The sequence below is a fragment of the Engystomops pustulosus genome, chromosome 4, assembly GCF_040894005.1.
Source record: "Engystomops pustulosus chromosome 4, aEngPut4.maternal, whole genome shotgun sequence".
NCBI lineage: Eukaryota > Metazoa > Chordata > Amphibia > Anura > Leptodactylidae > Engystomops > Engystomops pustulosus.
The window spans coordinates 95,200,328-95,216,798 of NC_092414.1; the positions used below are offsets into that span (position 1 = coordinate 95,200,328).

At 35.7% G+C, this 16,471-nt stretch overlaps 1 protein-coding gene across 2 annotated transcripts in view; it reads left to right on the forward strand.

The window, feature by feature from the left end:
• The window catches only part of SYT1 (synaptotagmin 1), a 364,786-nt gene extending 348,595 nt beyond the window's left edge, over positions 1-16,191 (forward strand). For both annotated transcript variants that reach the window (XM_072146793.1, XM_072146795.1), the window contains exons 12-13: positions 11,781-11,914; positions 13,266-16,191. In XM_072146793.1, the coding sequence (XP_072002894.1) occupies positions 11,781-11,914; positions 13,266-13,472 (341 nt within the window). In that variant the 3' untranslated portion in view covers positions 13,473-16,191. The remainder of the gene's footprint in view (positions 1-11,780; positions 11,915-13,265) is intronic.
• Positions 16,192-16,471: the final 280 nt, after the last annotated feature.

Below are 16,471 nucleotides of genomic sequence, written 5' to 3' on the forward strand. Positions count from 1 at the left end.
ATGAACTAGGTTTTCCTGTTTAGATCTCAGATGTGAAATACACTACAGTTTTGGCTTTGTTGTATGATTCTGTATTCAGGTCAGTGAATCCCTGCATGAAGATGATTTTGCCTTGAGAAATTACATGTGTTGATATGTTAATTACATCTCATATTGCCTCTCCTACTGTAAAAGCGTTGAAGTTATTGTTATTCTAATGTTCTAATGGATCATCATACAATATATCTGCCATGGTAGGGTTGGCTTTTCTGTCAATAACACTGCCCCCTACTTTAAGAGAAATTTGCCATTTTAAGTACTGATATATTCTTTTACTTTCATAAAATTATACATAGAATTAATTCTACAGCTTATTTTATTGCAACTTTACTTGATGCAATTCCTTTTCCTTGAAGTCATTCCACTAACCATAATGCTTTTCCTTGAATTAATTTTTCCTAACCATAATGTTTTATTTTTTTAAAAACTAGGACTTGATAAGTTTTATTAGTTAAATAGTATTTGGTGATATTTTTAATATTTTTTTCAAGAAAGTCAGATAATGTGAAGATACAGATAGTTGTAGCTAACATTGGAGATAAACACAGCAAGCTTTAAGTAAGAGAATTACAACCTATATTGGCAGCAAGTGTAATGAGGCAAGACATGGTATGACGTGGAAGGTACACTGCTGCTTAGTTATTAGGCTAATTGGTAGATTCTGCACCATCTGTTATTGGTACAATCCCATGTCTGTAAATGTTGAGCATTACATTAATCCAGCCAAAAGGATACAAATGTGAATTACTGTAGACCTTCTGGCATGTCAAGATGCTTGTTAAGAGACTTTCACAACGTAAAGGAAAAATGATTTATCATATTTTGAACAATACATCAATTAAAAATGTAACTTTACGATCCCAAAAAATACTGCAAAACCGCTTATGTTACAGTCTTCCCTGTCATTAAAGACAACCTATTGCTCCTATGTGTACTTGGAAAATAAAGGGTGTATTTTCTGAGCTGTACCTGCTATATGCAAAACAAAAATATTTATCTGATCAAATTCTCTATGAGTAACTTATATAAGTTATATAAGGGTTAAATTGGTCACAGTTGACACTGGTTATACTGTGGTAGGGTGTTTCCACAATCCTTTTTTTAAGCTGTCCTTTATACCTCTCTTATACCACTTCTGCATCCGTTATGGATGACTTATATAACTGCATTTCAAGTCATATCTACTGCAGTACAAGAACAATACACTGTTATCGTATTCAGTTACCCAATTAGATCTGCAGTACAATGAAGACATATTCAGTCAATATTGTCACTGTCTGGATAAATGCTATGAATCCTAACAACACAGAAAAAATAGTCCAAAGAGGGAACAAACTGCAGCTGGAAATACAGTATATATTATGTATGATGCTTGTGAATTGTAAGAGTCATAATTCATAAAATTTTTATTATATAGTATATCTCTATGGGATGATATTGTCATTGTCCATGGTGCTGAACATTAATGAAATATTACCCTTGTTTTAATGTTCACAAAGCGGTCCAGTTCCTGTACTTGTTCTCATACATTGGAAAAGGATATGGTGAAATGTGAGATTTTATAAAATCCTACATTTGGGTTAACATTTATTATAATTTTTTTTTTTGATTGTATGTACAATGAACCATTCCCAGCGACAAAATTAAAATCTCTCCAGATTAAAAGCAGCTTTAACTTCTGTAAATCAGCACAATGGGGAGGTGGCCTCTGGCTATGATAAAGCGGTGGGAAAAATTTATCCTTGAAATGAATACAATGGCAAACTGTTAGAGCTGGAAGCTTAGGGCTCCCATAGTAAATCACATATCTTAATTATGCAATACTCTGCACAAAATGTAGAGCAGTAGGTGCTCAATAAGTTGGTCTCTTCTTATATAGTATCATATCATTAACAATTTTTAACAAGTGCTGAAATATTGTGCTATCAACACCTTACACCAATCCAGAATGGCTACTGCTTATACCATAGAAAAATCAGGATACAAGTAATATTTTATCCCCATTTAAAAACAAAAAAACATATATACCCATTAAATCAGTTTTCCCCAACATTTTCATAACCATTGAAAATGTTATACTGCCACCTTTCCTGTAATTACCCCTTTATAACATTTCCCTTTGCTGTAGTTGCCCCCATAGATGCCCTCCTTCCTGTAGCTTTCCCCCTTTTAATGTCCCCTTTTCTACAGCTCCCCCTTTGTAATGCCTCTTTTCTGTAGCCCTCTCCTTATAGTGTACCCTGTGTAGCCCCCTTCTTATATTCTACCCTTTTCTGTAACCATTCTTATAGTGCCCCCATTTCTGTAGCCCCCTCTCTATAGTGTTCCCTTTTCTATATCATCCTCCTGATAGTATCCCCTTTTCTGTACCCCTTCTTATAGTGTCCCCTTTTTGTAGCCTGTCCTTACAAGGGGGCTACAGAAAAGCAGACAATAAAAGTAGGATCTACAGAAAAGGGGCACTATAAAGAGGAAAGAGGAAAAGGCATTATGAAGAACAATTTCTCCAAATCCCCACTATGGCCCACTGTTAATAGCCCTCGATGTATGATCTCTTCATGCAGAACACCACTCAACCTCTTCCTTTTGCTTTGAAAATATAACAATAATATCTCACACTCACCTTTTGTGGTTCCTCAAAGCAGTTGCAATCATCTTTAATTCTTCACTCTGCGGCCATTCTGCCTGTGGCTCTGAAACTGACAGATAAGATTATTTTTTTCACAAAGTTTTTTGGCTGCAGATCATGACCAGGTGTTTTATGACCCAGTCTTTGGCTGAGGCCCAGCAATTGGGGACTGCTGGATTAAATAATGCTAGTACTATACAACCAAGCATTAGCAGCTCACTGGACAACCCCTTTAAACCTGTAAGACTCCTATGTAAGCACTCAGTCTCAAAGAGAGTGAAAAACATTCTCACAAGTGCCATTATTATAATTATTATTATTATTATGAAACTTCATGATTCCAGTGTCGTCTGTGCTTTCTGATTAACATTTATTGAAACAGACAGTAGCAAGATCATATACACTAATAATAAAATGATGAAGTAAAATTGAGGCTTATTAAGGATTAAGGCGATCCTAAGTGAATTACACCATGTTAAATGAATATGTATTACAAGCATGGGGCCCATTTCCAAAGTGAGCAATGTATAATTATGAATATATCCCCCCCCCCCCCTGTCTACAATATCAGATGTTCCTTGCCAAACCCTCAAATCTGCAAATACTTATTGAGACACTAAATAGCATTGCAAAGGTTTTCATTGCATTTTATGTGCCTGTGACAGATGTATGATATTGTAGATGAAAATGTAATCAGGAGGAAAGGATTGCTTTAGTCTGTCTCCTGCTTCCTTAACTATGAAATATGGGTCTTCTTTGATTGAAGTGCTCAGTACTAAAATGATTTCATCAAATCAGAAGTTCTTCTACTCTTCATTCTTTTTGTCACGTCCGATGCATTTAGCTTGTTTATTTTTTTACTTTATAAGTTGCAAAAGTAATATATATGCAGAATGGAATATAAAAAAAACAAGATCACAAATGTAGAATTATACTGTATACATGCTGCAAGTTGTACATTTGTGTTTACAGGGACGTACTTTTATGTAATGTACACTTAAGGCTGTGTCACTCTGGCATTACTTAATAGGTTATATATAAGAGCTAATTAACAAGTTACGAAACCTATGTTGAATGGACAGGTGGGAACATGGAGGGTTATCCCACCAACCCTCCGTATGTGTCCAGCAGTAGGGAAAGTTGATGATTAGATGAATCCATGCATCCATATACAATATTTAATTATATTGAGGGAGATTTTTCAGAAGTGTCAGAAAGCAGAACTGTTCTAGTAACCCATGGAAACCAATCATAAGTCAGCTTTAATTTTATAAAAAGCTGTGGGAAAATGAAAGCTGAGCTCTGATTGGTTGCCATGGACAGCTAGAAGAGTTCTGCTCTCAGACACTTCTAGTAAATCTCCCCCATTATTGTCTGTATCAATTTCTCACAGTTTTGTAGATCTCTGCTTGCTGTCATTATACAGAAATTTTCTATATTTTCTACAGATAGGAATCTGTCCATGGACATGTGATGTCACACAGGTGCAAATCTCATTAAAACAAACAGCTCTGATTACTCTTTGTGATATAACGAGTCGCACACCTGTGTAACATCACATGACCATGGATCAATTTCTATCCACGGTAAGTATAGAAGCTTCCTACAGAATAACAGCAAGTAGAGATCTAGAAATTCCTGAGGAAACAAAAAAGAAAGAATATGCAAAATTGTATATTCTTTTATTACACTGCCAATAATAATATGGACTACCTATTTAATGTGGGGTTCACATCTGCAACCATATAGAGTATTAGTATATGGCATCCACTATCTTACTGTAACACAGAGCTTCGTACTGTGCTATTTGGTCAAGCATTTTCCCTTTATGTAATATATTTCAGTTCAAAAGGAAACTTCAATTATCCTTTGCCTTTCCAGATAAAAGACAATATTAAGATGACACTGGTTGAATCCCCAAAGACCCTATTCACATCCCAATGTGACCTTATGGACACTGGATAATAACATTGATTATGTAGAAGCTCCATCTAAACAGTTCTTGTCTAGTGGCAGATGAAACTGTATGTATAAAATACAAATATTCTCAGCATTTCATTTTTATCTTAACTAACCTTCATTTTACTTACACTAATAGCATCTATATCTTGTGTGTTAGAAGCTCACAAATACACAGTCATACTTGACCTGCAAGCTCTCATGCTAAGCTTATAAAAGACTTAACCTCTGGCCAGCAGACCTGAACTCATTTCCCTTGAGTGAAGACATCAATAATGCCTCCCATATATTTATATAACTACTTTCTGTAAGGTTAGTACAAGGTTACTGTGTTGTACAGAAAACCAGAAATGAGAATATGGATTGGAATGAACTATGTTATTCTGAAGACGAAATAACGGACAATTGTTCTTTACATTAATGCATTGCAGAAACCATTCGCTATAATCTGTAATAACGGTTTGGGTCCTGTCTGCTGGATTCTGTTGGAGGACTGTCTATATAATTCATATGAAATAGCCCAAAAGATTTAGGTTTTATTTTTTTGCCTATTTTTTTTTATATTTTATAGCCACATTCCCTTTTTAATACCCTTTGCAAACCATGTATTGGATGATCCAATATGAAGTAAAATCCGTCTATATTCTGTGTGGTATATAACCTAAACATGACCCTTATAAACCTGACCTTCACAGAAAGTGGAGAGAGACTATTTATACACTAAAAAACTGTTGTTCGTGGTGCACAACTTGCCCCCTGAGGAGCTACTCACGGCACAAGACCGGTCCACACAGTCTCAGAGAAATCCAAAGGAATAGAGAAAGAAATATTTCACTATGGCCGGAGCTCTCAATATTATTCTCCTTCCTCGTTATTCTGTCTTTAACCAACAGACAGTGAACGTCACCAATCCTTAGTTCCTCCTGCTGAAAGTATGCCACCATTCAGACTACCACCATCGCACTTTATTTATCCTCCTTTACTTCTTTTATACAGGACTTTAACTGGAAGAAATATGCAGGCAGATGGTGTGGTACTTTCCAACAAAGTTAAAATTTATTCAAGTACATCATACTCACAAGATTCAGTTAAAAATGTGCATATCACAATTTAAATAGCGGGGTGCTAGCCTTCATGTCCGCCCGACCCAGGGTTTTGCCAGTGAGGCTTCTTCCAGGACTTTTAGTCATGACTTAGACTAGAAATATTATAGTAGTTGTTCAATCGCACAACCAAAAGCCTCAGGATAAGGTCCACATCACTTCTACAACACACTAACACACTTTTACTAGCAATAGCTTGGCTGATTTATTTCCCCACAATAATTTTTTGGTCTTGGACTAGTCATACACAGTATTTAGTGACGATTGAACTTTAGTGTGACCAGCCATCCATCTATAAGAAACTCCTGACTTTCTCAATGGCATAAATTGATGAGCGGCTAATGTCAACCTCTTTCTCTTCTAAAAGGATATACACTTGCTTTAGTGGAAGAGAATTTGGACCCTTTCTATAAAGAGAACAAATGCATTCAGCAGTTATCTTATATCAATATAGGACAATTTTCTGAATTGTTAATTCACCTCTCAATATACAGTCTACAGTTAGCAGCACTATTTAATATCTATCATGTCACTGTATCATGCTTTCCATTACTGAATCCTCAGTTGATGTGCCTTTGAAGAACTTAATAGAAAGTGTTTGAAAACACCCAGCAAATCTTTCAGTGACTCCATTGGCAGCATTATAAGTGGAACTTCTGCTATTGTGTTTATCCCTAAATGAATCTGCTAAGCTAAAAAGAAATGGCAATTTGCTGTTTATATAATACTACTTCTATTTTTATTCCTATGATAAGCAGGACAATTGCTCAGCTTCAGATAATTGGCTGATATCTTGCTCTAATTCTAAGTGAAATAGAGGCTTTCAAATTAGTACCTTCACATAATTATGGACCTATTCAGCAATCATGGGGAGAATGTTAACTAGAATTTATATTTTGCTAATGTTAGAATTGCTGCTGCATTTATCTGGAAAAACATTGCCTGCTCTTGCTGTCAGCACTCAGGGATAAAGACAACACAGATTCTGAATTTAGAAAAAGGGAATTTTAAGCAGCAGTTAGTTCCAAAAATATACTAGATAAAATATAGAAGAAATGTAGAGAGGATAGTGCTGACATCTTCTATATTATTTGTTCTCTAGGCATAAATTGTTACCACCGTCCTGAACTATAAACCAATACTTGAATCTGTATTGCTTAGGTATGTCCTTCAATATCTCTCATTAGTTAATTAGTATACTGAGGTCGGACCATAATTTTAAAAAGGAAATAGTGAGCAGGGCAGATAAAGAATAAGTACAATTAGGCAGCATTGTGTTCAGGCAGCAAATGTCAGGACTGGATAGCAAATGGATAGTGATCCCTAGCATTAACCCCTTCCCGCCGCAGCCCTTTTTTGTTTTTGCTTTTTCATTTTTCACTCCCCACATTCAAAAATCTGCAACTTTTTTATTTTTCCATCTACAGAGCTGTGTGATGACTTTTTTTCTGCGTAACAAATTACACTTCAAAATGTTGGTATTTAATATTCCATGCCGTGTACTGGGAAGCGAGAAAAAAAATTCCAAATGCAGTGAAATTGGTAAAAAAACGCATTTGTGCAGTATTCTTGTGAGCTTGTGGGATTTTACGGATTTCACTGTGCGCCCCAAATGACATGACTACTTTATTCTTTGGGTCGGTACGATGACAGGGATACCAAATTTGTATAGGTTTTATAATGTTTTCATACATTTAAAAAAATTAAAACCTCCTGTACAAAATTTTTTGGGGGGAATTTGCCATCTTCTGGTGCTTATAACTTTTTCATACTTTGGTGTATGGAGCTGTGGGTGGTGCCCTTTTTTGTGGATTTTGATGACATTTACAATGTTATCATTTTTAGGACTGTACGACCTTTTGATCACTTTTTAATAATATTTTGATAGATTGGATGCGGTGATACCTAATGTGTTTATTATTTTTACTGTTTATTTATATTTATATCAGTTCTAGGGAAAGGGGGGTGATTTGAATTTTAGGTTTTTTTATTATAATTTTTTTTAACTTTTTTTATTTTTATTTTTACTATTTTTCAGACTCCCTAGGGTACTTTAACCCTAGGTTGCCTGTACGATCCTATCATATACTGCCATACTACAGTATGGCATTATATGTGTATTTTACTACTCATACATTACAATGTGCTGATAGCACATTATAATGAATGGGTTAACCTGATGACATCACGGGGAGCGAGGATCCTCAGAAAGATGGTGGAGCCCACGCCGGCGGCGATCTACAGGAAAACACCCGCGATCGGTGCTGGCAATATGCAGCAAAGACTCACCGGCTATGAAGAGGGCTCGGCCCGCAAGCCCTCTCCATGCACCAGGACCCGACATGTGACATACTATTACGTCACATTTTGGTAAAGGGTTAAATCCTACTTTCGTCCTATCCACTCCACACTCCCTTAAGTGACATGTGCAGTGAAAAACCTGTAGAAAAACTGAAAGTGCTGAATTTTACATGCTGATGTCCCACTCTATAAATTACTTAGGCTTTCTGCTTTCTGGTGTCACTAGAACACCATGTGACCATGACAGAAGTCAGAAGATCCATCTGTCTTTAATATAATAATGATATTTTCACTACTACATTGTACATGCCGTGCATTGCAGTCTGCACTGTATATATCATACATTAAAAAAATAATTTTTAATGATTTTATAGCTACCAAAGAAAGACAGTGGATACTGTACGTAATACAATAAACTGCATGCTGCTTTATATAAAGAACACTAAAGTGGGGATGTTATTATGTAGCTCCAAATACAACCACCAATATCACTACACATACCCTTGTACACTAACATGCATTTTGTTTGCTGAATGTTATGTATCACAAAAAAATTACATACAGGTACACATTGTCCATGCACTTTGTATTTGTATCTGGGCATGAGGGAGAGAGTGACTGCACACAAGAAACACATAGTTAATGTATGTCCCACTGTTGTCCTGTGGTTGTGAACACTAAATTTAACTCGATAGTGCATGTCTGGCCTCTACTGCGAGAGTGTGGGGGCGGTTGTATACTTTTGAAGGTGGGGAGCAAAAAACGAAGCACAAAAAGGAAAAAGGGCCATGTCATTAGGGGTTAATAGTGCTCTTGCTTGGAATATGGGTTACCTTATCAGGGTTTTTCTGACTGTTGAATCCACATTACTTTAAGGAAAGTAATGGCACAATATTTTTTTATCAGTATAAATTCACAGGCTTCTACACCAATGTAAAGATAATGAAATGGGTTGTTGAAGAATATCTATAAATAGATATATAAATATATATGGCTGGAGCGCTGGAAAAATGATAAACGTTTTTACACTCACCTCTCTCCGCACTCCCATTCAGCTGCTGCACTGCCCATCACTGCCACCCCCTTTTTGCCTACAGAGATTGGCAGTTTCCTTCCAACCACTGTAGTCTGCCTTCTACTGCTTCATCATTCAATTTGGAAGATGGAAGATGAAAAATATGGTGCAGGATAGAACTTACTGTTTCCATATGTAGTATATTGCTGCTACAAATATAATATAGAAAAGGTTTGAGGTCCAATTTGTATTAATAAAGTGTGGTTCATTGCCAACTTTATAGAGTGGCCCAAAATATACTTAATGGATTGACAGATTTTCCAATTATCAAGATCTGTTGAAGGTTTTATCTGGACACAGAATTCATGGAATATGGACATAGAATTCATGGATTATGAAGTAAAGAACATTTTACATTGCTAGTGGTGTAGTGAGCCATCCATTTCTCTCTCTCTTGGCTTCGGTGAAGACAGTTAGCCATCTGCTCCTCTGTGTATTTGTGCTTGCTTAGTCTCTGGAGAGCAGGGTCTGCTGGGATGTTTTATGTCATGCACTTGATAAACTCCCTCATGCTACACTGGTTATAAAGATGGGCAGCGTTCTCCGCCGGGCTATCGAGCTATACATTTTTTAGCCTAAAGTGGGAGCTTCCAGGTGTCTGAACAATCAAACACAATTTCAAATCCATTTTTTTTCCAATCATCTTTCTCTGATTGAAAGTGTCTTTGGCAGAATTTTGTCTACAGAGTCTGTAAAGCTGTCAGCAGCAGCGGGAACAATTCCTTTATCAACACTCTATAAAAATATTGTTGTGTACTGTCTGAATCACAAAGTATGACTGTTTTCTATTAGATCCTGAAACAACATAATTTATATCAGACATAAAAAGTCTTTTCCATATTCTAACAAGATATTTGTGAATTCTCAGCTATGGTGACACATCCCCGTGAGTGTAACAGTTTGCTGGATGTGAATGTAGCGTAACGTTATCACATAGACAGTAGTGAGGTTGCAGCATAAACTGTTGAAGGTCTCTGCAATTACTCATGGGTGGAAGAAATATCTTAATGCAAATCCATGGCCACATGAGTAAAATGAAGCACCTGTATGTAGATGTGAATATTTATAAGGTTCCCTATTACAGTACATTTTACATGCCCAGTATATAGCACATTATTCTTTCAGCTCAGTTACACAGCCCCTTGCTTGAACCATACATTTTTGTTCAGAGTTGATCAATCCTCTGCACATCTCTTCAGTGGGAATGTGTGTGATATACACTGAGAGAGAAAAGTGAGATAGAAGATAGAAATATCAGAATGCTGCAAAACTCTGAATGTAGTTGTGTCTCAGGTATACATAAATTATTAGTCTCACTAGACTGTGACCTTCAGCTAGAGAGCATAAAGAAGCTTCCTCTGCTTCACTATAATATGTCTCTGAGAGGCTACTGTAGGCAGTGTACCTGTTGGGGCACTTCCCAATGCATAGAAAAAGGAGGTTCTAATGGAACCCCCGAGGCAAAGGTGATTTTGGCCTTAAAACATAATTAACTCAGTGTGGTTTGATGAGGACCCAAAGCCCTAGGAATGAAATCTGACTATTTTTTTAGCTACATAGACCAATAAACCAATACATAGACAAGTAGACCAATTGTTATGGTACCTGATAAGGGAACCTAAGCTGTCCTGAAAGCTTGCTTGTAACATCTTATATTTCAGTTAGCCATTAAGAGGTATCACAATCTCAAGAATGTTACTACAGATAACATTGTAACATTTTGTTTATTCCAAATTCCAGCTTCAATATTGCAAAGATGGGATTATATTAAACTATTAAACCTGTGGTAGGAAATGGCTACACACTGTTGTTGGGAAATTGTGAGGTCATTAACCACAATGGGTGGGAAAGGCTTCTGGGTCCTTTCACATATCTGTGTTTAGGTTGTGAATATCTGAAAACAGCCAGAGTTCTAGATAACTTTTTACATAGATTAAACATTAGTGTATCTAAAATTACATGGTATCTATTTTTATGTCACCTAAGCATGCGATGGTTGGGGTCTGAATCAAATTTGTCCAAACCAAGGTTGCTCCAATTGTCATAGAAAATGGTTTAAAACCTCCTCTAGTCGTCTAAATTACTGCAGTTTTACCAAATTTATTTTGTAAATTTGTAACAATTTTTTTATTTCCCCCGACCCAACCTCCTTCTCTCTGAGACATTCATCTCAGAGAGAAGGAAGTTGGTTGGGGAGAAATAAAAAAATAGTTGCAGTGGTATCTCAAAGCTATTCCAAGAGATCCATCCAAAGCAAATACAAAAACATTCGGATTGAATCCTAGATTTGTACAGAATCTATGAACCAAATAATAGATTCACTAATCTCTACTATGGGTCCAGACTTTAGCTCTTTTAGGTATAAACTCTGTTGCCATTGTTGTGAGCATAAACCCTTAAATAGGAGAGAAATCATTTTTCAGTAATGCAGTACATATAAACATCAACAAAGGGTGTCAGCCTTCTCTCAGAAGTAAATGTTACCTCTGGTTGAAATAACCAGGGCTCTGGAATATTCTGCAGAGGTTTTAAAACTAGGGGTTAAAGCTAGAAGGAATGATTGGCCTTCTTACACAGCCACCTCCACCAACTGTTTGCACAGGAATGTTAAATACCATTTTATAGACCTTTTTATTCAGCATACTTACATCTAATTAAATTTAAATCTTTCCAGATCCCTATGTGAAAATTCATCTCATGCAGAATGGCAAGAGACTGAAAAAAAAGAAGACAACTATTAAGAAGAATACACTTAATCCCTACTACAATGAGTCTTTTAGCTTTGAAGTACCATTCGAGCAAATTCAGGTAATCTGAAACATCACCTTGGAGCATCCAAACATGGTGCCGATCTGCTTCTGCTTTAGAAAGGATGTAATGAGGGCTGTAATTACTGCATCGGCTGTGCTTTCACAACACATTTTACATTACACTTCTGAGCCTTTCAACATCCTTTTTAAAATTGTATTTTAAGAGTTTGCTGTGAATGTGAAGAGGAGATTCTTATATAGGGCTATTCTTTCCACATGTTTTACTTACAAGCGACTAATTAGGTAGCATTTTATCTCCTGTTAGGACCAGAGATAGGTGGCCTTGAGTATGGGAACCTCCGCTCTGTCTCATTACATAAGTGCTGAACTGATGGAGTGACACTATGCCTAAATAGCAACGATTCAAATAGAAGCATCTCTGACAAAATAGCAAGAGGTATCCAGACAAATGTCAGCCAGATAAGAGCAAATGAGATTTTACTACTTCTCTTCCCATCATTTTTGACTGTTACGGTAATTTGCATTATCACAGGCTGTCATATAGAATTGATATGTAATGCAGCTCTACAAGTGCTTCCTCCTTCCTTCCGATGAAGACTATATAGAACGTATTTACAATATAAACTTCTATAACAATATACTGCTGTAAAAGAAGAATCTATGTGTTAATGTGAAATGATAGAATATATTAATTATTACGCACAAGTTTATATTTGGTCTTTTCTTTTTCCTTGATACAACATAAACAACAACATTTTGGTTAAAACTCTTCTCCTATCACTTGCATATTCATGATTTGTAGAGTCTCCCGCACACACTTTTTCCCTAGAGATAAGCCAAAGTTTTATGATACTTTTTTAAATTATCTGATTTACCTGACATGAGTTACATTTATGAACTAATGTAGTAAAAAAAAACTTTTCTAAATTTCAATTTCATTAAACTTCATTAAAGTTATTGGGCAAACATGCGTTCTGATTGCAAACCACGGATTCGACTAAACTAACAAATCGATTCACCCATCTGTAATTCTGGCTATCACAATGCTATAATCTTTATAAGATGCATTATTAAGTATCATTCAGTTTTAGGTGTTATTCTAGACATTCAGGGCAGAATATACATAGATATGAAATGACATATGGATTTTGAATATTATAGTTGGGAGTCCTATTTCTAGGACTTTTAAGGAAAACAAAGTTTGTTACTCCAGCATCTTGATTCTTGATTTTCCTAGTAAGGTGATTGACACATTTCAGAGCTTTAGCCTAACCATATATTCTGGATGCCATTAATCTTACATCACCTTTTTATACCTTGCATAGTTTAATTGACAAATGAACAATTATATTACTATTAACACCCTTTTCATTTGTTCTTTTTTTCAGAAAGTGCAAGTTGTTGTTACTGTGTTGGACTATGACAAGATTGGAAAAAATGACGCCATTGGCAAGGTGTTTGTGGGCTACAACAGTACTGGTGCGGAGCTCCGACATTGGTCAGATATGCTGGCGAATCCAAGACGACCCATTGCACAGTGGCATACTTTACAGCCTGAGGAGGAAGTAGATGTAATGCTTGGCGTAAAAAAATAAAGAGAACCCAATCTGCAGTTGCCCATATAGTGCTCTTTAGCCAGTATATGTAAATACCTCAGTAGTATGGGTCCTTTCATGTCTTTCCATGCATTCCTAATCCAGGTCATTCGTACCTATTCATTTAATTTGCACAAATTTTAATGCCCTTACTTCCCTTGAAAAGAAAACATATTGTGCGCCACACAACTGCCCTCTTACTCTTCTTTTAAGCAATATGATGTGTAGATAGAGCATGAATCAATTTATTCTCACACTCTTGTATATAACAGTATGCCAACATTTATTTCTAGTCTGTGTATTTGTATGTTGTACGCGTTTCTTATTCTGTGTATACTTTGATGTTTTTAATAAGATGTTCTATTTTAAACAATGTAAATTGACTAAATATAGAAGAGCTGATAATATATTACAGGTTAACTATTGTATCGTCCGCATTCCAGGAGAAATTCCAACTTATAAGGCACTAGTAGAGTTGCACTGACATCTTAAAGGACAACTTAAATCTGAGCTCGACCAGATCCATTCGATTACTAAATAGGCGTACATTACATATTTTATGTGAGCAAATTAGTTCATGTGTTTAGACTGCAGTCAGAGGCAACATCTACGATTAGAGGAAGCATGTAAATGTCCACAACAGGTTTGGTCACTAGATGCCAAGCTATTACTTTGTATATATTTATGTGTTAAAAAAACAAAAACAAAGCTAAAATGGTGGCATTTTTCAATCTGAGTGACGAGGTAATAACAGGGAATACATATGTATAATGTATTATCTCCAGGACCACTCCTTCTATCCAATGAGATCTGCTTGTGCAAACAGCACCTTTCGCTCGTCAGACACAGTCCTGTAAATTTTAGCTGAAGATAGAATGTACATTTTGTGGTTTATCTGTACGTTTCCCATGCCATATCTCATATACTCAATGTGTATATGTTGTACTCGCATAATCTGCTTCACGGACATATCATGAGGCAAACTCAACATTGCTGGAAAGCATTGTGCCGGGTACACAGTCACCTACGTCTTCATAGTTAACAAACAGTATTGTGACCCAATATATATATATATAATATAAAGACTAAACTGATTTAGCCATAATTCTGAATGCACTTCAAGTAAGCCAAAACTGCTAGTGACCTTTTTTATATATACTATTTGTATAATGAGTTTTAATTTGTCCTTTAAAAATGGTATAAAACAAAGAACAAGTGCTAGCAAACTGGAGCACCCTCTTGTGTATACTAGATGCTCATTTCAGGAGGAGTTTTTAAATGTTTTCAATGTTATTATGTAGTAAATGGCACTATTATGAAGCTATTAGTCATTCCATAAGAGTCTTTAATGACTGCTCTGTGTATCACTGTGACTGCCGTGTGTGCTTAGATGAAACTTAGTTCTCTCAGTGAATAGCAATCAATTAATTCTATAGTGATATTGTACTGATACTGCCATCTCTTTCTACTGCACTGCTGCAGGAGAGCATAGCACAAATAGGTTACTATGGACCAATTTGAAACTGGGGGCTATGCTGGGTCTTGGATACAGAACAGGTAGATCACACAGCAATGTATTGAGCACTGTGCAATATATTCCGCAAATTATCTATATTGAAATATATATATAAAAATATAAATAATCAATAAACATTGTAGACTATATCGAATTATCCTTTAAGCATATCAGTTGGGAAGAAACATATTGTACATCAATATATTAATATATTTAACTTTATTTTTATTGCACAGATCAAAAATAGGGGACATTTCTTATTTTACTTGTTATCTTCTTAAGACATAGAATCGTGGATATAAGCAGGACATTGCACCCACAAGAATGACTTGATAAGCAAGGTATATCAGTGATGTCCCTGCCAAGGTACAATTACCAGTTTTATCGAGCTGAGCAATTGATACTAAGCAAGATGATCATTCTTAATGGTGTTTCTTCTATATTACTGATAAGAACTTCAATATAGAAAATGTTATCCTTTAGAAGACATCATTTAATCAAACCATCATATATACCCTGTTATCTCGGTTTTAGAATGGCATTAATAATGTAGAACGGGTTTAGGCCTGTACGCTGCATAATCTGAAATAGTAAGGTGATATATGTACTTACAATAATGAAGTTTACCAAAATTTACCATACTATTTCAGCTTATTACTAATATTATTATTGTTTTTCTTGTTACGGTATTTTTTCCAGACGTTGTGTATATGTCTAATGGATATGCTCAAAATGCAGGTTCATACTGCCGAAAGTGAATTCACAAAAGATATTAATGCATTTTTACTGTCTAATATTAATATTAGACAGTGATGCAACAGAACAGAACCTGCTATTTGATCAGAATAGGGTAAAAATAACCATAAACAGCCACATCTACCTTTTGGACAAAGCTGTGTAAAGTCTTAGAATCTGATGCTGTAGAAATCCTAGTTGCCTTTGTCTATACTTACTGCCTGCTTGAGTGTTTCTATGTGTGAGTTTCTCTCCTGTATCTCGTAGAAATGTTTGGGTGTTTTCTCTTGCCATATTGCTCGTGACCCGCGGGCTAACAAAGTTTGCTGTGTATACCTTCATTTTTGATGAAGTGGTTAAATTTTAGTTTCACTTTGTGTAGTGATTCCCACAGTAGAGTTTTCAGATTGTTGTTAAAAACCTTGACATATTCAGCAAATATTCAATAAAAATATTTTATTTCCTGTTTCTGTCTCGCTTTTTTAAATGGCGATTTCTGTATTTGCTACACATGAAAAGAAAGCTAAGCACTTTGCATCTCTTTGAGTAGGGCGATTCTGTTAAGGAGATATTCTTTTACATAAGGATGCCAAACAAAAAAAATATTTAGCTTTCTCTTTTATTATTTGGACATATTTTGTTCAATCTGAGGTCAGTGATGTCTTGCTAAATTCTGTCATGATGATACCTTTTTTGACCATGAAAAGAAACTGCACTGTTAACAGGATGCAAGACCTTGCCATAAACC